Source organism: Salmo salar, chromosome ssa12 (genome assembly GCF_905237065.1).
Source record: "Salmo salar chromosome ssa12, Ssal_v3.1, whole genome shotgun sequence".
Taxonomy (NCBI): Eukaryota; Metazoa; Chordata; class Actinopteri; order Salmoniformes; family Salmonidae; genus Salmo; species Salmo salar.
This window is the reverse complement of record NC_059453.1, coordinates 22,321,562-22,347,935: the sequence shown is the minus strand read 5'-3', so window position 1 is coordinate 22,347,935 and position 26,374 is coordinate 22,321,562. Positions and strand designations below refer to the sequence as shown.

Here is a 26,374-nt window from a genome sequence, read left to right as displayed (position 1 = left end):
ACAGTCAGTTAGAATAACAATGCACACCCGAAGAGGTTGGATTAGGTCTGCTCCATGAGCATCTATTTTAGCCACTACCAGAGCTGCCAACTCTCACGCATTGGCGGTGAGACACGCATTTGACCCTCTTCTCATGCTCTCACCGCACAGCTTTCATATCACACGCATTGAAAAGTACTGATTTTATTTGTCTAATTATTGAATATTATAGACAGCGCGTTCACTTTTCAACTGTGCTCCAAATCGTTTTGAAATCAGAGCATCTGCGCCTGCAATTTAACATCACGAGCAGAACCTCGTCTTGCCACAGCACTGTGAACAGCGGCACATTGAAGCATATGATTGGCCTAATTATGTAAGAGATCAATGGGATTGGAGGCATGTTTTAAAGAAACGCCCCTCAAGATTTGACTGGCGCTAAATAGAGAGAGAGAGAGAGAGAGAGAGAGAGAGAGACACACACACACACACACACACACACACACACACACACACACACACTACGTTCTGTGCTGAGGTGTGTGCACCACGGTAGCGCACTGTTTTATGTACCACGTCGTCAACAAAATTAGGTTGCTGTTACTCCCGTCCCTATTGCAGAATGCAGCCTTTAGACAGCATGTACTAATGTCGATTTAATCCACGTTTGCATTAGTCCCCTCGTTTGGTGGTTGGCATTTAGGCTGTGACAAAGAACAGGCAGCAGACAGACCCACACCGTATTAGTAGGGAAGTTTGGTATTGTGACCTAATTTGTAACTATAACAAATTATATGGTCAAACAGATTGTGAACCCATAACTGTAACGTTTGATTCAAGAAGGGGGACAATAAATAGAACAATTATTTGGTTTTGGTGAAGGGGTAGATTTATGTGGTTTTCAGGAGATTGTATTGTCTATTTACTTTATTTAGTCTGATCAGTGGAACAATTCTCATTCTTAACACTGGGCTAAATTGTCAGCAAGAACACTACTGTTATTCCCCACACTTATTTTATTATTCTGCTTCTTCCCAATTTTGCCAGTGCATTTAAATATTTGAAATCTGATATGCTGACCTGTGTCTTTGAAAATGAATTATATGAGGCTATGTAGTTTTTCCGCCATTCATGAACAGTTTTGAATAAGTCATACAAATACGCTAAATGCTCCAGGAATCAAATATCATTTTTGACATTTTAGAATTGTGTGCATCAGTGGTGGTTCTAGCTTGTATGGCTCCCTGGGCAAACCCCCTCTTCAGCCTCAACAAACAAACAAAAAATCACCATTCTGCACTAACTGTAATTTAATCAAAACAAATAATCATAACATTTAAACTATATAAATATATATGCAAAAATAAGACTCATAAATATAAAAAAGAAGTAACAAAGACAAATAGAAACAAATTGTAGTTTATAAATAAAAATAAAAAAGAGAATTGAATTATTAAACTATTACCCTATTGCTAACAAAATACACACAAATAAAACTAAATTGCACAAATCCTATATCACACAAATACACAAATAGAATAGCAACCTGATTATTGCACTATTGAACTTCAAACAAGAAACACACACAACTAAATTGCACAACTAATTGCATTACTAATTACATTAGTACTGTACAAAGTTAGAGGTGCTCTATTTGATAGATACCCCGCTCCCCCTACCTCTGTCTTCTAGTGGGGAGACCTGAGGTCAACATACCCCCGCTCCCCCTACCTCTGTCTTCCAGTGGGGAGACCTGAGGTCAACCTACCCCCGCTCCCCCTACCTCTGTCTTCCAGTGGGGAGACCTGAGGTCAACATACCCCTGCTCCCCCTACCTCTGGCTTCCAGTGGGGAGACCTGAGGTCAACCTACCCCCGCTCCCCCTACCTCTGTCTTCCAGTGGGGAGACCTGAGGTCAACCTACCCCCGCTCCCCCTACCTCTGGCTTCCAGTGGGGAGACCTGAGGTCAACCTACCCCCGCTCCCCCTACCTCTGTCTTCTAGTGGGGAGACCTGAGGTCAACATATCCCCCTACCTCTGGCTTCTAGTGGGGAGACCTGAGGTCAACATACCCCCATCCCCCTACCTCTGGCTTCTAGTGGGGAGACCTGAGGTCAACCTACCCCCGCTCCCCCTACCTCTGGCTTCCAGTGGGGAGACTTGAGGTCAACCTACCCCCGCTCCCCCTACCTCTGGCTTCCAGTGGGGAGACCTGAGGTCAACCTACCCCCGCTCCCCCTACCTCTGGCTTCCAGTGGGGAGACCTGAGGTCAACCTACCACCGCTCCCCCTACCTCTGTCTTCTAGTGGGGAGACCTGAGGTCAACATATCCCCCTACCTCTGGCTTCTAGTGGGGAGACCTGAGGTCAACATACCCCCATCCCCCTACCTCTGGCTTCTAGTGGGGAGACCTGAGGTCAACATACCCCCGCTCCCCCTACCTCTGGCTTCCAGTGGGGAGACCTGAGGTCAACATACCCCGCTCCCCCTACCTCTGGCTTCTAGTGGGGAGACCTGAGGTCAACATACCCCCGCTCCCCCTACCTCTGGCTTCTAGTGGGGAGACCTGAGGTCAACATACCCCCGCTCCCCCTACCTCTGGCTTCCATTGGGGAGACCTGAGGTCAACCTACCCCCGCTCCCCCTACCTCTGGCTTCCAGTGGGGAGACCTGAGGTCAACATACACCCGCTCCCCCTACCTCTGGCTTCTAGTGGGGAGACCTGAGGTCAACATACCCCCGCTTCCCCTACCTCTGGCTTCCAGTGGGGAGACCTGAGGTCAACATACCCCCGCTCCCCCTACCTCTGGCTTCCAGTGGGGAGACCTGAGGTCAACCTACCCCCGCTCCCCCTACCTCTGGCTTCCAGTGGGGAGACCTGAGGTCAACCTACCCCCGCTCCCCCCTACCTCTGGCTTCCAGTGGGGAGACCTGAGGTCAACCTACCCCCGCTCCCCCTACCTCTGTCTTCTAGTGGGGAGACCTGAGGTCAACATATCCCCCTACCTCTGGCTTCTAGTGGGGAGACCTGAGGTCAACATACCCCCATCCCCCTACCTCTGGCTTCTAGTGGGGAGACCTGAGGTCAACCTACCCCCGCTCCCCCTACCTCTGGCTTCCAGTGGGGAGACTTGAGGTCAACCTACCCCCGCTCCCCCTACCTCTGGCTTCCAGTGGGGAGACCTGAGGTCAACCTACCCCCGCTCCCCCCTACCTCTGGCTTCCAGTGGGGAGACCTGAGGTCAACCTACCACCGCTCCCCCCTACCTCTGTCTTCTAGTGGGGAGACCTGAGGTCAACATATCCCCCTACCTCTGGCTTCTAGTGGGGAGACCTGAGGTCAACATACCCCCATCCCCCTACCTCTGGCTTCTAGTGGGGAGACCTGAGGTCAACCTACCCCCGCTCCCCCCTACCTCTGGCTTCCAGTGGGGAGACTTGAGGTCAACATACCCCCTGCTCCCCCTACCTCTGGCTTCCAGTGGGGAGACCTGAGGTCAACCTACCCCCACTCCCCCTACCTCTGGCTTCCAGTGGGGAGACCTGAGGTCAACCTACCCCCGCTCCCCCTACCTCTGGCTTCCAGTGGGGAGACCTGAGGTCAACATACCCCCTGCTCCCCCTACCTCTGGCTTCCAGTGGGGAGACCTGAGGTCAACATACCCCCGCTCCCCCTACCTCTGGCTTCCAGTGGGGAGACCTGAGGTCAACCTACCCCCGCTCCCCCTACCTCTGGCTTCCAGTGGGGAGACCTGAGGTCAACCTACCCCCGCTCCCCCTACCTCTGGCTTCCAGTGGGGAGACCTGAGGTCAACCTACCCCCACTCCCCCTACCTCTGGCTTCCAGTGGGGAGACCTGAGGTCAACCTACCCCCGCTCCCCCTACCTCTGGCTTCTAGTGGGGAGACCTGAGGTCAACCTACCCCCGTCCCCTTCCATCTCGTACTTCTGAGTGGGAGAACTTCCCAGGCAGTAGCCTGCCTAGCTCACAAACTAGCATCAGGGCCCCCACTCCGACAAGGTTAATTGACCCACAGTCCCACACGGTGACATGATATCATTGACATGACGTGCAAATGAGTGATAGAAAACCGATCGCACAAATGTCACCATTCGGAATATTTGTTGTTTCTTTGTGTTTTTTTGTGTGTGTGGGCGCCCCATGCCGCCCCCGGCAAGATGCCACCCTGGGTGGCTGCCCATGTCGCCTATGCCTAAATCCGCCACTGGTGTGCATGCTAGGCTGAGATGGTAGGGGGTCTCACAACTCATAAACTCATCATATCACATTTATTTATGCCTACTAGTTGAAGATCCTTGGCATCATCTTACTGTACATAGACAATATTTTTGTCTATGTAGAGTAAGATGATGCCACTGATATTTAACTAGTAGGCATAAACCACCTGAATATTGATATTCATTCGATTTTTCTTCAAGAACATGTTCAAACACCTAGCACTTGGAGAATATACAAGGTCAGGGGTGGCCAACCCTCTTGGAGAGCAAATTCAATTTTCTTCCAGCCTGATTTTAAAGAGAGTTCATCCAAATTACAAAATACAAATGTTTGTGTCCTTACCTTGAAAGCAGTCTATGGACAAGGACACTGGAATCTATAATGTGGTTACCCACAGCCATCAACCTTTAATATTAACATTTCCTGTGGAGAGCCTTGGTGTAGTGGTACGTGTCCTTGGCACATGTCACATACAACCTTCCACCCGAGAACAGGGATCAATCCCTACTTCCAACCTTCCCACTGTTTCTAGCGTTTGCCTGTCTCCCTATCTCATTTCATTATTGTCTGAACAAGTGTCAAATTACTTAAAAAACGTGTTTACAAAAAAATTAGCATACTTTAAATGTCAAAGTAACAAAGTCGTTGAATTCTGAGAGCTCGTTTAATGTTCAAAGCCTCCCCCCAGCTTTAAAACTGTAACATTTTACTGGTGGAGGACCCCCAGCTCCCATCTAGTGGTTGTGCCAGGATGCAATGCAATTCACATAGCAAATCTCACTCCAAGCTTTCTTCAAAAGCTGGCAGCCCTGCACTGCCTACCTCTACATATTACATATCTTCTCACTCCTTATTTTCTCTCTGGGCTAGATAAGATATGTTTAAATTAAATTATGTAAAGAAAACACGTGATTTATCTCTTTATCACATTTATATGATGTGTAGTGTTTTGAGATTTTATGAACTCAATATAAACTTCCAACTCTGCCCACCAGATGACTGCAATGCGATGCACTGTTTCTAAACCGGGTCGTAAAACCGTAGAAGAAAACGCCAGCTGACAATCCCGGAAGGGGACATACATTGGTTTGTTTGGCTTGGCAACCTGAATCTGTCAATTGAGGTAATGTTATGGTTATACATCAATTTCGTGTGGATAACATCACGTACCTATATGATTGAAGATTGATGGATAAATATGTTTTTAATCATCAGTGACTAAATAAATCGTGTGTGTGCAGGAACGGCTGTTCGTGTGATGCAAAGTTAGCTAGTAGTAGCTAACTAAGTTAAGCTCATTAACTACAGTAGCTAGCCATCTTATCGTGCCTTAATCTTTTGCCAGATGCCAACTATAAATATTCATGCTTTTATTTCAGCTGGACCTAACAATACATAATGCCTGAAGTCAAATCGATGTTTAGAGAAGTGTTGCCCAAACAAGGTGAGTAATGACCATTATCAATAAAGACTGTGTGGTATAAATTAGCAATTTCGTCTATCATGCAACTCAACACAGCCACCCCTTAACTTCTGCAGTAACGTTAGATGCTCTAAAATACTGTAAACACATTCCTTTCAGTAGAAGGAACAGTTTGAAACACTGCCAACTGATGTTACGTTCCTTCAGGTTTTTACTCCTACTGAAAATACCTCTCTGCCATCTACTGTTGAAACCGGTCACTGACCCCAAAAGATACACCTACACATAGCCCACCAGATTCTCTCTTTACCTGAAAACTTAACTACAGTATGTTCAGTGGAAAACTGCACAGTACTACAAGAGTATACCATGTTGATAGTGTGATGAATTATGCAGATTTTATTGGTCATAGTAATGAGTCTCTTTTAAAGACAGTCTTGTAAAGTGTATGAGCTGGTTAATTCCTAGGCTTGTGGCATGCAGCAAACCTGGGTTTGTGTCTTATTTTCTGTTTGCATTCTGATAACTAGAAGACAAGCCTGTAACTTCTCACTCTTGGTTATGCTACCATCCAAAGGGCAGTTGTCCATGGAGGACGTCCCCACCATGGTGCTGTGTAAGCCCAAGCTGATGCCTCTGAAATCAGTCACCCTGGAGAAACTGGAGAAGATGCAACTGGAGGCCCAGGAGGCCATCAAGCAACAGGATCTGGCACTGAAAGAGCCACAGTAGACACGCAATGGCAGCCCAAGGAGTAGTAGGGTCAGTAGACACAAAATGGATGATAGCCAGTAGTTTTATTATCAAGCAACAGGAACCACAATGGAGGACAGTAGCAACACCAGTAGACACAAAATGGACTACAGCCAGAAGTTAAGATGGATACAATGGAGTGCAGAGGTTCACACTAGTCACAACCTAATATTGCGATATCACTGTTGGCATCAATCTCATGGATTATTTTAATTGCTGAGAATGTATAATAGCCTTGTAAATATGAAAGTCTTATTTCTGAGAGAAGTTGAATTGGAGTTTAGGTAAATGTTATTTGTGAACACTTTCTTCAAATAAAGTAAGATTTATTTCCTGTTTATAATGTACTAGATTTAGATCACACCATGATTCTCAAGTCATCTACTCACAAATGCATTGACAATAGCATACATTTTGTATAGCAATTTATTGAACTTTTGACAATCAGGGCGCAATTAAGACTTGGTACATTGTCACAGTGTTCCCCAAATATAAAAATAAACATTCTGGACACCATTTTGTTGTGAAATGATCGTAACCAGATCCCAATCTCTTAGCTTAACTTTATTTTTTATTAATTGCCTGGAGTAATGACATCTTTGAGTAATTAAAAAATAAAATAAAAAAAGTCAAGCACAGCATAGAAATAGACTAGTCTGGTACCCAGATCTGTTTGTGCCATCTTGCCCAAATTCCTATGGTAGAAGTTGTGTAAAACCGCACAAACAGATCTTGAAACCAGGCTAGAAACAGACAGCAGCTGGTGAGGGAAGGTGTTGCTTTGAACCAACGATCTGCCCCCCTTTTCATTAGAAAGCTTTATACACCAACCAGTTTAATTCTTGTACAAACACTAATCTAGAACAAGAAAGGAGTGGCAGTGAAATAAAGAGAAAATATAGAAACAACATGGAATGACTCGTTGAGGTGTGGCACTTTCTGGGTTTTAGCTTATACATGTATACTCAAACACCTTAAATGGGTGCATTGTCTAACTTTTCTTCAACTAAAGAACAAAGTGCCATTTTACGCATTTGTTTTTAAATGTACATTCTTTCACTGTTAAGGAAAACGATAAGTGACATATGGGTCATAGTAAAAAGTAGCTTCAGTTTTGCGGAACATCTCTGGCACAAAATGGCTTCTTAGTAGCTTTCCAATTTTAAGCGACCGCCGTCCCCCTCGCTCACAAATCTCTTCCGGCCCCTGTGAAAAGGGCCAAAATCAGTACATCTCCATCAATCATAAAACATGGATGTGTGAGAGAGAAACAAAAATAGCAAATTAAAAAGATACTTACCGACTAGGACAAAGATCCCTCAGCTTTTCACAGATGAAGCCAGCACTGAAACTCTTGTCGACAAACTGCTCCAGGATGAAGTACGCACGAGGGACGTCGATGTTGATTTCAGCTATGTCCATGTAAACTCTTTCGAATCCCTGCAAACAAGATAATTATCATGTAAACATTGACTTTCAATGTAATTCCAATGAAAAATAAGTGTGGAACATTTTATAGATCAAATCAATGGTAAACAAGGAGATGCAGTCGATTCATTTAAAAAAAACTTTTTGGGTAAAAAAGTATTTTATAAATAAAACATTGGTCCTCGAACCACAATAGTTTCAACACCAGGTGGCGCCATATGCACTGCAGTAGTATAATGTTACCACCAGGTGGCACCCAAGCTCACCCTTCTCATTTGGTCCACAGTGATGATGGAGGACGCCCACAGAAACTTCAGCAGCTGCAGAACCATTTTGAACGTTTTCTCCCCTTTGGATTCCAGGACCATGACTATGGCCTATTGATAATAGGAAGAAAAGATGAATAACTTTTCTTACAATCAACTAAGGAAAATTCAGTATGTCAGTTTGATATTCTCAAGCAAAACAACCCTCCAACAGCGAGTACATTTCCAATGCACCTACAGGTAATACATTTATATAAGATAAGTTAACATGAAAATTGGGGAAAGAAAAACTAGACAACGGACGCCGCGAGTTACCTCATAGACAAACTCATGGTGGAAGTGTGGTACCTCCAGTTCTCTCAGACACCTCTCTGCTTCCTTGTTGTCTCCAGACAGAAGATACTCCTTCAGCAACAGGGTCATCTGATACAAGTAGAGAAAAAGGGATATCCAAAGTCAATGTATGCCCATTGTACACCGGAGGTTCATCGATGACAACAAAAAGGCCTGCTCACAGATAGGAAGAACACATGAAACTAAGCCATAGTTCAGCAACGGCTGAGATGTTCACGAAGGGTGGCTTGTACATCCGAGTAGCCGTAATGGACGTGTCGATATCATGTGATCACTGGAGACATCAGCGAAACTCTAAAGCAGGTCTTGATGACCTCACCCTTTCATAGTGTAAGCTCAATGAAATTACATTCCAATAACTTCATTTGGAGAACATAGACATACATAAAGAACAGAGCATAGAGGACACACACTTGACAAGCAGCTCATTCAGTCCTCTATAAAATGAGCAGGTCTCACCTCTCTGACGAGCTGGGTGACAGGTCTCTGACCCCCACCTGTTCCCCAGAGGTTGTCGATGCGCAGGCCGCCCATACCCATCTTCAACAGCACCGCCGCCCGGTCCAAGGCCGCCCTATATGGAAAAACACACGGCGACAAGTCAGTGTGGACACTCTCCTGTCATAATTCAGTCAATCATACATCTCTACCGCCCTCTTTCATGGAATTATCCTTCCCTTAGTCATTCATTCTTCTTCACCCGGTATATACCCTCTCATTCCAAACTCCCATGAACCATCCCTCGGGATGTATTAGATTTCCCTCAATGCATTCATAGAATGAAGACATTTCATTACGTAAACTCTGCCTAGCAACAAGCCAACTATTCTGTAATCCATGTATGACACTCCCCCAAAAGCGTCGCTCATTGGTCTCTATGAATATGCCCATCAAATTACAAGTTGAAACACTTAACATAACAACCCAGGGGTTCCCAAACTTTTTGGGGCCGGGGGACCCCTTTTATGACAGCAAATTCATCAGGGGCCCCCTCAATATCAGAACACAACTCCAACTTCCGAGTGTGATAAACATTTTTTACTACGATTGCTGCAGTGCATGCTAAGTCTCAAGACCTGGGAGAGAACATTTAGCCGTTTTAAAGCTAATTTCCTGAAACTCCACACATTTTCCCATGGAGCAGGCAATTTTGAAGTAGAGTTGAAAAACTGGTATTGAGTTGAAAACTGAATCATTGATGGAGTATTGTAGATCTCTGTGCCTACCGGGCCTTGTTGTGCCTATAAGGGTATACTGTAAACCCCCTCAACATCTCCATGATCATACCACATAGAAATGGGAGAAGGCGTTTCGTGTTTAATAATAACACCAACACATACCTTGCATGAACACAGTCGACTCTCCCTTTGTAGCCGTCTAAGTAGCTCTTGGAGAGGATCTTGTCTTTGACAGCCCGGGCAATGAATTGGCCGATGAGCTGAAAGACAAAAAGAAAACACAGTTAACACACACTGGTCTCAAACACTTCTCTCTGGTCCACCCCAAAACAACAGAACGGGAAGTTAGCTCTGGCAACGAAGAAATCAAAATAAAGAGGAACAGACTGAACTGTTGCCAAATAGCATGCCCATGGGCCTGAAATATCTTGACTGCAACCATTATAGTACAAAACACATTTTATAACCTCATTTGATAATGAATTACTGCAGAGGCAAATAGACAAATCATCTACATTTAGCATCAAAGTAGGCCAAGAGATGCATAAACACTTGTGTTGTTTGGGATGAGGTGACAGCGGCAGTGTTGACATGAGTCAGAACGATGAGAGAGAGAGAGCGTGACGGGGAGAAGAAAACAAAAAAGAGCTGGCCTTGCTGTTCTGGACAGGACAAACTGGACAAACTGGACAAAGCCTGTTGCTAACAAGCCATTGTGTCTGTGCAGACAAGAGAGCCCCAAACTCATCTGACCAGAACCAGTCTGGAAAGAGGAATGACAGAGAGAAAGAGACTGCACAGTCAGGGGGAAGAACAGAGAGAGGGTGGCCTTGCAGGGAAGTGAGCGAGTAGGAGGACAGACACGTGAGAGAGAGAGAGAAAGTGAGAGAGTGAGGGATGATAAATAACCCTTTTATCAGCCTCCTACGCTGAGCTAGCATTTTGTGCCTGGCGCTGCCGAGACAATGAGGCGAGAGATCGCATGTCTGCTCTGTGTGGACGGGGAGAAGAGAAAGAAAAGAGCTGAAACTCACCATCGCTTTCTTTCACAGACAGTCTCATCTACAGTAAACAGTACCACCGTGTTATAAAGTACCTAAATAAAAACACTTTAAAGCATTACTTTAGTTTTGTACTTTGACGCCACTATATTCCTAAAGAAAATAATGTACTTTTTACTCCATACATTTTCCGACACCCAATAGTACTCGTTACATTTTGAATGCTTAGCAGGACAGGAAAATGGTCCAATACACACTTATCAAGAGAACATCCCTGGTCATCCCTACTGCCTCTGATCTGGAGGACCCATTAAACACAAATGCGTCATTTGTCAATTATGTCCGAGTGTGCCCCTGGCTATCAGTAAATATATACAGTACCAGTCAAAAGTTTACATACATCTACTCATTCAAGGGTTTCTTTATTTTTACTATTTTCTACATTGTAGAATAGTGAAGACAAACTACGAAATAACACATATGGAATCATGTATAAAAAAATAAAAAGTTTTATATTTGAGATTCTGCAAAGTAGCCCCCCTTTGCCTTGACAACTTTGCACACTCTTGGAATTCTCTCAACCAGCTTCATGAGGTAGTCACCTGGAATGCATTTCAATTAACAGATGTGCCTTGTTAAAAGTTATTTTGTGGAATTTCTTTCCTTCTTAATGCTTTTGAACCAATCAGTTGTGTTGTGACAAGGTAGGGGTGGTATACAGAATATAGCCCTATTTGGTAAAAGTCCATATTATGGCAAGAACAGCTCAAATAAGCAAAGAGAAATGACAGACCATCATTACATTAAGACATGAAGGTCAGCCAATACGGAAAAGTTCAAGAACTTAACATTTCTTCAAGTGCAGTCATTGTAAACAGGAATTTGTTCTTAACTGGGCTTGCCTAGTTAAATAAAATAAGTAACCAAGCGCTATGATGAAACTGGCTCTCATGAGGACAGCCACTGGAAAGGAAGACCCAGAGTTACCTCTGCTGCAGAGGATAAGTTCATTAGAGAGTTACCAGCCTCAGAAATTTCAGCCCAAATACATTTTTCAGAGTTCAAGTAACAGACGCATCAACTGTTCAGAGGAGACTGAATTTGGCCTTCATGGTCTAATTGCTGCAAAGAAACCACTAAAGGACACCAATAAGAAGAGACTTGCTTGGGCCAAGAAACACGAGCAATGGACATCAGACCAGTGGAAATCTGTCCTTGGGTCTGTTGAGTCCAAATTTGAGATTTTTGGTTCCAACCACAGTGTCGGTGAACAGATGATGATCTCCACATGTGTGGTTCCCACCGTCAAGAATGGAGAAGGAGGTGTGATGGTGTGGGCATGCTTTGCTGGTGACTGATTTATTTAGAATTCAAGGCACACTTAACCAGCATGGCTACCACAGCATTCTGCAGCAATACGCCATCCCATCTGGTTTGCGCTTAGTGGGACTATCATTTGTTTTTCAACAGAACAATGACCCAAAACACACCTCCAGGCTGTGTAAGGCTTATTTGACCAAGAAGGAGAGTGATGGAGTGCTGCATCAATTGACCACCACAATCACCAGACCTCAACCAAATTGAGAGTTGACTGCAGAGTGAATTAAAGCAGCAAAAATGCACTCAGCATATGAGGGAACTCCTTCAAGACTGTTGGAAAAGCATTCCAGGTGAAGCTGGATGAGATAATACTTCAACTGGGCTTGATTGAGCTTGCCTGGCGCAGTGGAACGAAACACAAAGTGGAAACCTTGTCCATCTGGCACTCTAAGGCAAATGTATTTGAAAGTATTTCAAATATTGTTTGAACCCAGCTCTGTTATGCACACAGGGTACAGTACAACAACATACATCCCACACAGTAGTGACACCAAAAAAAGCATTGTATCTGGGACAAATCCATCACCAAATCTTGTAATGAATAAACTGTCATGGTAAAAACATATTGATACAACAGCAGCTAAGATGGGGAGAAGTCTGTCCATAATAAAGCACTGTTCTGGATTCTTAAGAACACAAGGCAGGTCCTAGTTTTATCGCACCTTGACTACTGTTCAGCCTTGTGGTCAGGTGCCACAAAGAGGGACAGGAAAATGACAATTGTCTCAGAACAGCACAGCTGGCCCTTAAATGTACACGGAGAGCTAACATTAATAATATGCATGCAAATCTCATGGCTCAAAGTGGAAGAGAGATTGACGTCGTCACTACTTGTTTTTGTAAGAAGTGTTGACAAGCTGAATGTACCGAGGTGTCTGTTTAAACTGCTAGCACACAGCTCGGACACCCATGCATACTAGAGGTCGACCGATTTCAACTTTTCATAACAATCGGTCTTGCAATCCACGAGGAAACTGCATGGAAGGCTGACCACCTGTTACGTGAGTGCAGTGTCAAAAGGACCTTGTGGCTGCGAGGAGCCAAGGTAAGTTGCTAGCCAGCATTAAACTTATCTTATAAAAAAAAAAAAAAAATCTTCACTGAATCACTAGTTAACTTTGTAATATCATCAACCATGTGTAGTTAACTAGCTTGTCCTGCGTTGCATATAATCAATGCGGTGCCTGTTAATTTAGCGTCGAATCACAGCCTACTTCGCCAAACGGGTGATGATTTAACAAAAGTGCATTCGCGGAAAAAGCACAATTGTACCTAACCACAAACATCAATGCCTTTCTTAAAATCAATACACAGAAGTATATATTTTTAAACCTGCATATTTAGTTAAGAAATTCATGTTAGCAGGCAATATTAACTAGGGAAATTGTGTCACTTCTCTTGCGTTCAGTGCAAGCAGTCAGTGTATTTGCAACAGTTTGGGCCGCCTGGCTCGTTGCGAACTGTGAACTAATTTGCCAGAATTTGACATAATTATGACATAACATTGAAGGTTGTGCAATGTAACAGCAATATTTAGACTTAGGGTTGCCATCAGTTCAATAAAATACAGAACGGTTCCGTATTTCACTGAAAGAATAAACGTTTTGTTTTCGAAATGATAGTTTCCGGATTTGACCATATTAAATGGTATTTCTGTGTGTTTATTATATTATAATTAAGTCTATGATTTGATAGAGCAGTCTGACTGAGCGGTGGTAGGCAGCAGCAGGCTCGTAAGCATTCATTCATTCAGCACTTTACTGCATTTGCCAGCAGCTCTTAGCAATGCTTGATGCACAGCGCTGTTTATGACTTCAAGCCTATCAACTCCCGAGATTAGGATGGCAATACTATAGTGCCTATAAGAACATCCAATAGTCAAAGGTATATGAAATATAAATGGTATAGAGGGAAATAGTCGACGCGTCATAATTCCTTTAATAACTACAACTAAAACTTCTTAACTGGGAATATTGAAGACTCATGTTAAAAGGAACCACCAGCTTTCATATGTTATCATGTTCTGAGCAAGGCACTTCAACGTTAGCTTTTTTTACATGGCACTTTCTTCTCCAACACTGTGTTTTTGCAATATTTAAACCAAATTGAACACGTTTCATTATTTGAGACTAAATAGATTTTATTTATGTATTATATTAAGTTCAAATAAGTGTTCATTGTTCATTCAGTATTGTTGTAATTGTTACAAATAAAAACAATATTACAAATAAAATCAGCATCACATTTTTTGGTCCTCCAATATTCGGTATCGGTGTTGAAAAGGCATAGTCAGTCGACCTTTAACGCATACCCCAGATGACATTTTACACTGCTGCTACTCTGTTATTTATGCAGTCACTTTAATAATTCTACCTACATGTACATAATACCTCAACTAACCAGTACCCACGCACCGGTACTCCCTGTATATAGCCTCGCTATTGTTATTTTACTGCTGTTCTTTAATTATGTTACTTTTATTGGTTAATCATATTTTTGTACAAATAAATATGGGGGGAAAAAAGTAAACTGCATTGTTGGTTAGGGCTTATAACACGGAACCCAAACCGGCTGCGCGCGTGCGCCATCGTGCATACATTTATTTTGTCCCCCCCACACCAAATGCGATCACGACACACAGGTTAAAATATCAAAACAAACTCTGGACCAATTATATTAATTTGGGGACAGGTCAAAAAGCATTAAACATTTATGGCAATTTAGCTAGTTAGCTTGCACTTGCTAGCTAATTTGTCCTATTTAGCTAGCTTGCTGTTGCTAGCTAATTTGTCCTGGGATATAAACATTGAGTTGTTATTTTACCTGAAATGCACAAGGTCCTCTACTCCGCCAATTATTCCACACATAAAACGGTCAATCGAATCGTTTCTAGTCATCGCTCTTCCTTCTCTTGACTTTAAATTGCGATTGGCAACTTTCGTGAATTAGGTGCATTACCGCCACCGTTCGTCTTTCAGTTACCCACGTGGGTATAACCAATGAGATTGCATGTGGGTACCTGTTTCTATATACCAATGAGGATATGGGAGAGGCAGGACTTGCAGCACGATCTGCATCAGAAATAGAAATGATTTCTATTTTGCCCATGGTAACGCAGACACTCGTTGGCGCACACAAGCAGTGTGGGTGCAATAATTGAATAACAGATTTCTACATTTATTTTTGCAACGCTCGCACACGCGATGCGAGCGGTGTGGTCAGCCTGATAGTAAGCATTTCACTTTAAGGTCTACACCTGTTGTATTCGGCGCATGTGACTAATAAGATATGCCACCAGAGGTCTCTTCACCATCCCCAAGTCCAGAACAGACTATGGGAGGCACACAGTACTACATAGAGCCATGACTACATGGAACTCTATTCCACATCAGGTAACTGATGCAAGCAGTAGAATTAGATTTAAAAAGCAGGTAAAAATACACCTTATGGAACAGCGGGGATTGTGAAGAGACAAAAGGTACAGACATGCATATTGTTGTATGGTGGTATTATGCATTTTGTATTGTAGATGTATAGTGGTGTATGGTGGTATTATACATTGTGTATTGTAGTGGTGTAATAATGTTATATGATGTATTGTTTTATATGTAATGTAAGTGCCTTAATGTGTTTGGACCCCAGGAAGAGTAGCTGCTGCCTTGGCAACAGCTAATGGGGATCCCTAATAAATACCATGTTTGAACAGTGTGTCTGTTGACTTTACAGTCGCGATAGGAACGGTCAGATGGCTATAGTAACTGTAAATCTCTTACTTATTTTATGACCTGCATATAGAATTTCCAAACAGAACATATGCGTTCTGTTCTGAGATACACTGCTCTGATTTGCATGCAGAACAGAACACAGAAGGACAGCACAAGCATAAAAGACACCATATACACACTGCAGTGCGCCTGCTAAGTCACTCAAACATTCACAAGGGCACACGGTCCTACACATTGGCCTCCACGGTCAATTAGTCATTTTCACAGATACCCCCAAACACTTCTATTCTTAGACGGCACGATGTCAAACACTACCTGAGCGGCTCCAGGTGTGTCCAACACCAGGTCAGGCAGCTCCCTTAGTAACTTGTCAAATGAACTCTCCACGTCTCTACGGCTCAGCACGCGGCCACACAGGTCCGTCAACAGCCTGGACGTCAGCTCTCTGTGGCTGGCCTTAGCCTCCAGGGCCAGGCTCACAGCCAGCATGGGCACACCGCTAGACATGGAGCCCAGGTTGAGTTCACCCAGGAGCTCCTACGGAGGGGAGAGAGGGGGATGGGTTTTGGTCAGATGGAATAAAGAGTCGGTAATGGGGAGAGAGAGAGGGTATTGGCCAAGAAGAGGGAGTGGGCTCATAGGGTCATATCAGAGAAGAACAGAGCTACATCCTTCAGAATTAACTCTGTCTACAGTCAGATAAAAGGCAGAAGCAGGTCCACCAGTGTTTAGGACATTAAAAGCACTAGTTCGCACTACAGAAAACTCAACCGTTGAAATGAACCTACCGCTACTTCATTGGTGTCGCCGTGTTCAAAGTACTCCTGCACGATGGGAGTGAGCGTCTTCTCAAAGTCCCCTTCCTCCAGCGGAGGAACCACCGTCTCATACACACAGTTCTCCTGTAGACACCAGAAAGCAGAGGAATGAAGCCGATCAAGACTGGATACCAAAAAAGTTGTATATTTTATTTCACCTTTATTTAACCAGGTAGGCAAGTTGAGAACAAGTTCTCAAGTTCTCTTCTTAAGTATAGTATACTTAAGGCCTTGCGTTCTCACGAGCAGGTAAAACTCAGGGTCCTAACCATACCTAACTCAGAAGGTCATAGGTCCAATACCTGAGCTTCGTCATAGTTGGGGTCTTTGACATCGACTTCCTCCAGGTCGTACACTTCTCCAGGTGGGCCCCACACCCCTTTGCCCCCCGCTCCACCTGACAAGGAACAAGGACAATGCCTGTGATGTTTTCAAAACAGAAACGGTTTCATGGTGCAAAATAGTTTAAATCTGTAGCAAAACGTAAAAATCATTATAATCTGGCAATGGGATTTAAAGACGCAATATGCAGAAATCGCTCCGCCATTTCCTGGTTGCTAAAATAGTTTGCGACAAAACAAGCAAGTATAGTGTAGAGAATCATTGTACCATCTAAACCACTGAAGTATCTTTTCCATAGCCAAACATTGTGTATTTTCAACTGCAAAAACAAAACTTCACAGGAAGCATAGAAATAGCCACATGCAAAGTGTTGGTCCCATGTTTTCCCATACACACAAAAAGCATATTCTCCCAAATTGTGTGCACAAATTTGCTTACATCCCTGTTAGTGAGCATTTCCCCTTTGCCAATATAATCCATCCACCTGACAGTTGTGGCATAACAAGAAGCTGATTAAGCAGCATGACCATTACACAGATGCACCTTGTACTGGGGACAATAAAAGGCCACTCTAAAATGTGCACATAGAATGCCACAGACGTCTCAGGTTGAGGGAGCGTGCAATTGGGAAGCCGATTGCAAAAATGTCCACCAGATCTCTTGCCAGAGAATTAAATGTTCATTTCTCTACCATAAACAGCCTCCAATGTCATTTTAGAGAATTTGGCAGTACGTCCAACAGGCCTCACAACCGCTGACCACGTGTAACGACGCCAACCCAGGAGCTCCACATCCAGCTTCTTCACCTAAAGGATCATCTGAGACCAGCCACCCAGACAGCTGATGAAACTGAGTAGTATTTGTCTGTAATAAAGTATTTTTTGTGGGGAAATAATCATTCTGATTGGCTGGGCCTGGCTTCCCAGTGAGTAGGCCTATGCCCTCCCAGGCCCACCCATGGCTGCACCCCTACCCAGTCATGTAAAATCCATAGATTAGGGCTAATGATTTATTTCAATTGACTGATGTCCTTATATGAACTGTAACTCCGTAAAATCTTTGTTTATACATTTGTTCAGTATAAAAATAGCCACATAGAATGCACCTTTCTTCAGCAATGTGCATTATAAAAAGGGGCTACTATTGGTGCATTGCCCAGATTAAGGTGAAGTCATCCCTAGACATTGGTCTTAGGGTAAGGTTAGGATTTAGGGAAGGCAAGCTGATCCCAGATCTGCGTCACCCCAGAGCTTTCAAAAACATACTACTAACCAGTAGTCGATATGTGGTCACCTGCAGTGGGTTGACATTACAACGCAGCCTACATTTGAACAGCAAACACTGTGCTGACAAAGGAAAGGAGGTCAACAGTAACCCATGTACAATATACAGCATGACACACACACAGCATTCTGTGCTTGAGACAGGATGTCTCCAATACAACTGAAGTGAAACACTGAAAACCACCTTCAGTTCAAAAGGCTTTTCTCCAGAAAGACAGAATATGACGTCATAGTGTCAAAATACCACAGGCAGACAGATGCTACTGATTGCGGAAACCAATATGACACATTACTACAAACAGGAACTGGCCTAACCATACAGGGGTACAGATAAATAAATAATATTTCCTACAGACCTTTAATTTATCCATACCACTATGGTGGGCCTATAACTACACAGGAACAAGTGGTGAGCACAAAAATACCCCCTTACTTCCTCTATATGACACTTCCTATATAGTGTGTGTTGTCAGACAGTATAACACTTTAAAGGCTCAACTGGTGACATAAACCACATATTTAAAAGGGGTCATTCCTCATTAGTAAGTAAGTGTTACACAAAGCCACATCTGTTGGTGGCTCTGTAGAAACAGATTGCCAGTCTATTTAAGAAGAGACCCATTTCCAAAGCAGCTCATCTTGTCTAGGCCTACATGTTTTAACCCCCCACCCTCCTATAAGTCCCACCCAGTGTGTGTGCGTAACATTCCTCCTGTATATAGCTCTGCCCCTTTAGAATGTTGTCTGTGCCATGGCTGATTCCAGAACATAATGTACCTATTACCTTTGTTGCCCTGAGAGATTCCACCCATAGAATAGTTTGTTACGATTCCAAAACCTTACACCACTTTAACAGGAGCCCCTAAACCACAGCGGGACCTAGACTGTGTTCCAAATTGCACCCTATTCCCTTTACTATAGTGAATAGGTTGCCATTTGGGACAGAAGCCCAGGCATTTACATTGACATCATGGCACAGTTCTTTGGTTAAATAACAACTCAAATACATCTGTGCCAACACGGTTCCTTTCTATCAGAAAATAACTAACTGTACTGTGCTGCTGCAAGATGTTATTTTGGCAATGGGGACTGACAAAGGCCAAGAAAAATACTGCAGTTTCATTTTATCAGATAAGAACCGAACTAAACAGTTCAAAAGGTGTCTCAGAGCATGAGTACTGATCTAGGATCAGATTCCCACCTTTCCACATAATCATATTCATTAAGATCTAAAAAGGCTAAACTGATCCTTTATCAGCACTCTTACTCTGAAAGTCACTGTCAATATGGAACCAGAGGTAAAACAGCTGGGGGTATGGCAAGCTGCCCTGACCACATCCCAAATGACACCCTATTCCCAATGTAGTGCACTACTTTTGACCGGGGCCCATAGGGATCTGGCTAAAAGTAGTGCACTATATAAATAATAGGGTACCATTTGGAACACGTACTTTGACTCTGCTGAGAGAAGCAGCTTCCTCTCCAGTTATACATAACCGCTGAAACGTCATGCATGTACAAGGTGATTACAAAGTAGTAAATAGCTTATCATCTTGAAGATTAATATGCAGGCAACTATAAGATTTAAAAGGAGTCACTCATGTTATCGGTAAACAAGCCAGGCTAGTTGGAGATGTTGGCCACCATGGGAAGGTGAGGTGATGTTATCTACAACAAACCACCATGCTCTTGCTATCTAGGTTACTTTATTGCCTAGTTTGCATGTCTTTGGACAAATGCTCAATCTTGTTTCAGTTATCCAAATCTTAGACCAGATATTATAATGTGCTGAATTATGGAGCCTTTATAAGCAATAAGATCTCAATCTTATTTTTCTTTCTTTTTGACTCCAGGAAGGATCATACATCACCCACAAATCTACAAAGACAGTCACCTTCAAGGTCATAGGCCTAGTGGAAACTTCTAGGGGGGAAAAAGCCTTCAGCGGATGGATGCCAAAAGGAGATAAGAGTTGTGTTAATATAAGTAAGTGTGATCGGATCAGCATCACCTTGACATTTTTTTTTTAACATGCTAATTGATTTACTACTGGGCTGGCAGTTGGAGAGGCAGGGACAGATCTCTTGGGGACTAGATCATGTGTAGCCTTGATTCCAGCCAACAAGAATATGGTGCGATTTCTGGTCACGCAAGACTAGGACACACGACATTGTAACTCTGTAGGCAATGGGCTATTCCTTGAAGCATATTTTTGCTCAAAACACTAATAGACTAACTTGTTGCTTATCAAGTAATGCAGCAACAGTATTAAACCTGTTAGGTATTACATTATTCTAGAAATGTTAACGTCCCATTACTGGTCTTCGGTAGGCTTCAATGGCCTTACCTTCCCTAGCCGTGACTTCACGTGATCACAAGTAGGCCTATGTTAACAACACTTTATTACATAACCACATAGTCACTCCCCATTCCTTTCTCTGATAGTCCTCTTCCCTTCCATTTAACATTACATGTTTTTAACATCTACATAACTCCCCATACCTTTCTTTGGAAGTCCTCTTCCCTTCCATTTAACATTACATGTTTTTAACATCTACATAACTCCCCATACCTTTCTCTGGTAGTCCTCTTCCCTTCCATTTAACATTACATGTTTTTAACATCTACATAACTCCCCATACCTTTCTTTGGAAGTCCTCTTCCCTTCCCTGCCCGAGACTTCCTGTCCAGCAGTTTGCTCTTGGGGCTGGTGGGGGGTACAGTGCCGTTAGTACCCCGGGAGGGGTCCCCGTTATCACTAAACGAGTCCCCTCTCCCAGAGTCTCTAGAAGAAGTCTTCCTGAGCCTCCTCTTCGCTTTGGCTTTGAGACGGGCCTCGTGGATACTGTTAGGTGCCGAAATCCAGTTGCCATTTATTTCGTTCTTGATGTTTTTGGTGATAATGCCATTCTCCTCTTCGCCCGATAGGAAAGAGTCACTCAGATCGTCTGCGTCTATTGGCGGGGGGTGAAAGACAAGGTAAGAAGGCAGTTTGACTGACTGACCAGAAAATACTATTTGCAGATGTTATATTTCATGAGAGAGGTTACAGGTAACTATAAGGTCATTTGATGTTCACAATGCACTAATTGTCTTATAAACATTCATTTATTATAATGCATTATCACTTTAAAACTGTTATTCTTGACTATATAAAATGTAAGGCCAGCAGAATACAAATCATGATCAGTGGTTACAGAAAACGCTGCAGTCACTGCAAGTTAGAGTCACCAGTAATCACTGAGCTACTTCCGCATCAAAAGTCCAGACAGAATAGACTGGTAAAGATAACTTACCAAGGGGGTTAGCGTTCAGCCATGCCTCGCAGTCAGTTGCCATTGTTTTAAAAAGGGGATTTGGAGCAGCGGAAAAGCGTGCGAAAAAAAAAATTATGCAGACACCTAAAATGATCAAATAACGTGTCAATTCATTTTGATGTGCATTCATATTATTGGCACGTCAACATGTCCAGACAAGCCCCCCTTCACCTGACCTAATTCATGCATTGATAATCTCCAGACTAAATACAAATCTGTCAACAAAATGTTTTCGGACAGCAGCACAGCAAATCACTTTTGTCAGTCAATCGCAAGCTCCTGCTGCGACGACGCACCACTATGCAGGCAAAACAATGACCGCATCGTTGTGCAGAAATCAATGACGAGATATTACACGGTACAAATGGTAAGCAATGAAACAACAAGAGTTAAATACAGCTTAAAGTTGATGCACTATATATAATTCATATTTCAGGGATAATTTGTATATTGTCACTAGCTTTGCAGGTATCAAAGTTGAAGGCTGCCTCGGTTGTTGTCACTTGGCAGCCCAAGTCCCAAGCGACGGGAAAATGCACGACAACAACAAAGCCAGCTATATTACAGTAGGTAAAATTATTTATCGTCGACTTAGAAGAGCTGCTCCATAATGTCATACATTAGCTGTCTACCTCTTGCGTGTCCAAAGGAAACTCACTGACCGTGTCTGCCGTTGAAGCTGCTAGTTGATGTGGTTTTAAATTCTGTTGTTTTTATGTTGTATACCCAGCAACACTTGGCATATAATTGTGTTTGAGATATCCGATTGGCTGACCTTGCAAACCTGTTGTAAAGAGGGCACCAATCAAAATCTCGGATGAGACCTGGCTTCTCGTATTTTCTGTAGGGTCGACTTTCTAATTATGTAGTGCTGCCCCCTATCGTTGGGGTTGCAGAGTAGCAACAATACGTTTTTGTAAAACTTTCAACACTTGCTATAACGCTATTGCTATAATAACGACTTATAATAAGCGTTTTTGTGTTGGAGAAAAGGTCAAATAACTTTCATTGTTGTATTTGAAACCCAACAAAATAAGCCTAAGTCCTAAATTGTGCAATGTTAGACCCTAAAATAGCTAGAACATGTTGTTCATTATAGTGTAGGCCTAAGGGTTCTCAAACGTTTTAGGGCCTGGGACCCCTTTTGTGATAGAAAATTCATCAGGGACCCCCTCATAATCAGAACACAACTCGAGTGAGATAAAAATAGCATACAAGGAGTACTATGACTGGCAGTGCATGGCCGGATGAACCAAATCTCGGCCCTGGGAAGGAACATTTTAAAGGCCCATACCTTGTCATCGGAAAGTACATTTAGCAGTTTTCAAGCAAATTTCCTGCAATTCTGCACATTCTGTTATGGGGCAGAGAGATGTTTTTGTTGTTGCAGCTTTAAAGCTAATATCAATCAAATGTATTTATAAAGCCCTTTTTACATCAGCCGATGTCACAAAGTTCTATACAGAAATCCAGCCTAAAACCCCAAACAGCAAGCAATGCAGATGTAGCAGCACGGTGGCTAGGAAAAACTCCCTAGAAAGGCACGAACCTAGGAAGAAACCTAGAGAGGAACCAGGCTCTGAGGGGTGGCCAGTCCTCTTCTGGCTGTGCCAGGTGGAGATTATAACAGAACATGGCCAAGATGTTCAAACATTCATAGATGACCAGCAGGGTCAAATAATAATAATCATAGTGGTTGTACAGGGTGCAACAGGTCAGCACCTCAGGAGTAAATGTCAGTTGGCTTTTCATAGGGGGTCATTCAGAGTTAAAGACAGCAGGTGCGGTAGAAAGAGAGAGTCGAAAACATCAGGTCCGGGACAAGGTAGCACGTCCGGTGAACAGGTCAGGGTTCCATAGCAGGCAGAACAGTTGAAAGTGGAGCAGTAGCACGACCAGGTGGACTGGGGACAGCAAGGAGTCATCAGGCCAGGTAGTCCTGAGGCATGTTCCTAGGGCTCATGTCCTCAGAGAGAAGAGAAAGAGAGAGAGAATTAGAGGGAGCACACTTAAATTCACACCGGATAAGACAGGAGAAATACTCCAGAAATAACAGACTGACCCTAGCCCCCCGACACATAAACTATTGCAGCATAATTACTGGAGGCTGATACAGAAGGGGTCGGGAGACACTGTGGCCCTGTCCGACTATACCCCCGGACAGGGCCAACCAGGCAGGATATAACCCCACTCACTTTGCCAAAGCACAGCCCCCACACCACTAGTGGGATATCTAAAACCACCAACTTACTACCCTGAGACAAGGCCGTGTATAGCCCACGAAGATCTCCCGCACGGCACGAACCCGAGGGGGGCGCCAACCCCGGACAGGAAGATCACGTCAGTGACTCAACCCACTCAAGTGACGCACCCCTCCTAGGGACGGCATGGAAGAGCACCAGTAAGCCAGTGACTCAGCCCCTGTAATAGGGTTAGAGGCAGAGAATCCCAGTGGAGAGAGGGGAACCGGCCAGGCAGAGACAGCAAGGGCGGTTCGTCACTCCAGTGCCTTTCCATTCTCCTTCACACCCCTGGGTCAGACTACACTCAATCATAGGACCTACTGAAGAGATGAGTCTTCAATGAAGACTTAAAGGTTGAGACCGAGCCTGCGTCTCTCACATGGATAGGCAGACCATTCCATAAAATGGAGCACCATAGCAGAAAGCCCTGCCTCCAGCTGTTTGTTTAGAAATTCTAGGGACAATTAGGAGGCCTGCGTCTTGTGACCGTAGCATACGTGTAGGTATGTATGGCAGGACCAAATCGGAAAGATAGGTAGGAGCAAGCCCATGTAATGCTTTGTAGGTTAGCAGTAACACCTTGAAATCAGCCCTAGCCTTAACAGGAAGCCAGTGTAGAGAGGCTAGCACTGGAGTAATATGATAACATTGTTGGGTTCTAGTCAAGATTCTAGGAGCCGTGTTTAGCACTACTGAAGTATCCTGCAATTCTACACATTTCGCCAAGAGGCCAAGATAAAACTTTGCAATTTTGAAGCTTAAATTACAGTACATGTATGTAAAAAAATATATATATTTGGGCGAATACAAGAAGTATTGAGTTGAAATATAATTGGTGAAGTAGGTACTGTGTGTGGATACCAATATCCGTGTGAGCTTCCCAGGCCCATGTTGCCCAGGGGTAAGAACATACAGTACCAGTCAAAAGTTTGGACACACCTACTCATTCCAGAGTTTTTCTTTATTTTTCCTATTTTCTACTTTGTAGAACAATTGAAGACATCAAAACTATGAAATAACACATATGGAATCATGTAGTAACCAATTTTTTTTTAAACAAATCAAAAAATATTTCTGTTTCTTCAAAGTAGCCACCCTTTGCCTTTATGACAGCTTTGCACTCTCTTGGCATTCTCTCAACCAGCTTCACCTGGAATTATTTTCCAACAGTCTTGAAGGAGTTCCTACATATGCTGAGCACTTGTTGGCAGCTTGTCCTTCATTCTGCAGTCCAACTCATCCCAAACCATCTCAATTGGGTTGAGGTGGGGTGATTGTGGAGACCAGGTCATCTAATGCAGCACTCCATCACTCTCCTTCTTGCTCAAATAGCCCTTACACAGCCTGGAGGTGTGTTGGATCATTCTCCTGTTGAAAAACAAATTATAGTCCCACTAAGCGCAAACCAGATGGGATGTTGTATTGTTGCAGAATGCTGTGGTAGCCATGCTGGTTAAGTGTGCATTGAATTCTAAATAAATCACTGACGGTGTCACCAGCAAAGCACCCCCACACAATCACACCTCCTCCCCCATGCTTCACGGTGGGAACCACACATGCAGAAATCATCCATTCACCTACTCTGCATCTTTTTAAAATTTATTTTTTATTTAACCTTTACTTAAGTAGACAAGTGTTTAACTAGATAAGTATTTAACCAAAGGTTGGAAACAAAAATATCAAATTTGGACTCAAATTTGCTTGTGTTTCTTGGTCCAAGCAAGTCTCGTCTTATTATTGGTGTCCTTTAGTAGTGGTTTCTTTGCAGCAATTCGACCATGAAGGCGTGATTCACGCAGTCTCCTCTGAACAGTTGATGTTGATATGTGTCTGTTACTTGAACTCTGTGAAGCATTTATTTGGGCTGCAATTTCTAAGGCTGGTAACTCTAATGAACTTATCCTCTGCAGCAGAGGTAACTCTGGGTCTTCCATTCCTGTGGCGGTCCTCATGAGAGCCAGTTTCATCATAGCGATTGATGGTTTTTGCGACTGCACTTGAAGAAACTTTCAAAGTTCTTGAAATGTTTTGCATTGACTGACCTTCATATCTTAAAGTAATGATGGACTGTTGTTTCTCTTCGCTTATTTGAGCTGTTCTTGCCATAATATGGACTTAGTCTTTTACCAAATAGGGCTATCTTCTGTATACCACCCCTACCTTGTCACAACACAACTGATTGTCTCAAACGCATTAAGAAGGAAAGAAATTCCACAAATTAACTTTTAACAAGGCAAACCTGTTAACTGAAATGGTTGAGAGAATTCCAAGAGTGTGCAAGGCTGTCATCAAGGCAAAGGTGGCTACTTTGAAGAATCTCAAATATAAAATATATTTTGATTTTTTTAACACTTATTTGGTTACATGATTCCATATGTGTTATGCCATAGTTTTGATGTCTTCACTATTATTAGAAAATAGTAAAAATAAAGAAAAACCTTTGAATGAGTAGGTGTGTCCAAACTTTTGACTGGTACTGTAGATATTTAAGTAATACACGATTTCCCTAATCTCTACTAGACTACTTTTCCCCATTTCAAAACGTATAGCATTGTGTTCTGTAAATGAGAAAAGTCCAATCGATTATACATAACAAGTTGTTACTGGGAAACTGTCCAAAGATAGATAGTTTATTGTATAAT

The 26,374-nt window shown here is 43.2% G+C and overlaps 2 protein-coding genes across 4 annotated transcripts; one reads left to right on the top strand and one right to left on the bottom strand.

The window, feature by feature from the left end:
* The first annotated feature begins 5,215 nt into the window (after positions 1–5,215).
* On the top strand, positions 5,216–6,735 carry LOC106564478 (BBSome-interacting protein 1). The gene is made up of 3 exons (XM_014130593.2): positions 5,216–5,344; positions 5,601–5,665; positions 6,222–6,735. The coding sequence occupies exons 2-3, from the start codon at positions 5,620–5,622 to the stop codon at positions 6,374–6,376; spliced, it is 201 nt and encodes a 66-aa protein (XP_013986068.1). The 5' UTR covers positions 5,216–5,344; positions 5,601–5,619; the 3' UTR covers positions 6,377–6,735.
* A 70-nt stretch (positions 6,736–6,805) lies between these two features.
* On the bottom strand, positions 6,806–22,288 carry LOC106564477 (programmed cell death protein 4). Of its 3 annotated transcripts, none has more exons than XM_014130590.2 (12): positions 22,152–22,288; positions 21,469–21,573; positions 20,815–21,126; positions 16,850–16,944; positions 16,518–16,631; positions 16,045–16,266; positions 9,786–9,883; positions 8,905–9,019; positions 8,407–8,514; positions 8,092–8,202; positions 7,698–7,837; positions 6,806–7,603 (listed from the first exon to the last, which is right to left on the bottom strand). In XM_014130590.2, exons 2-12 carry the CDS (start codon positions 21,509–21,511, stop codon positions 7,543–7,545), a joined length of 1,419 nt encoding a protein of 472 aa, XP_013986065.2. In that variant the 5' UTR covers positions 21,512–21,573; positions 22,152–22,288; the 3' UTR covers positions 6,806–7,542. The 3 variants fall into 3 exon arrangements, with proteins under 3 accessions (XP_013986065.2, XP_013986066.2, XP_013986067.2); XM_014130591.2 differs by having other exon boundaries at positions 22,122–22,237; XM_014130592.2 differs by lacking the exon at positions 22,152–22,288 and adding an exon at positions 22,109–22,129.
* Positions 22,289–26,374: the final 4,086 nt, after the last annotated feature.

Coding starts and splice junctions, on each gene's coding strand:
- LOC106564478 (XM_014130593.2), top strand. CDS start 5,620: ATGCCTGAAGTCAAATCGATGTTTAGAGAAGTGTTGCCCAAACAAG. Junction 5,666..6,221: donor AGAAGTGTTGCCCAAACAAG/GTGAGTAATGAC, acceptor TACCATCCAAAG/GGCAGTTGTCCATGGAGGAC.
- LOC106564477 (XM_014130590.2), bottom strand. CDS start 21,511: ATGGCAACTGACTGCGAGGCATGGCTGAACGCTAACCCCCTTG. Junction 21,127..21,468: donor GCTGAACGCTAACCCCCTTG/GTAAGTTATCTT, acceptor CCCCGCCAATAG/ACGCAGACGATCTGAGTGAC. Junction 16,632..16,849: donor CCAACTATGACGAAGCTCAG/GTATTGGACCTA, acceptor TGGTGTCTACAG/GAGAACTGTGTGTATGAGAC.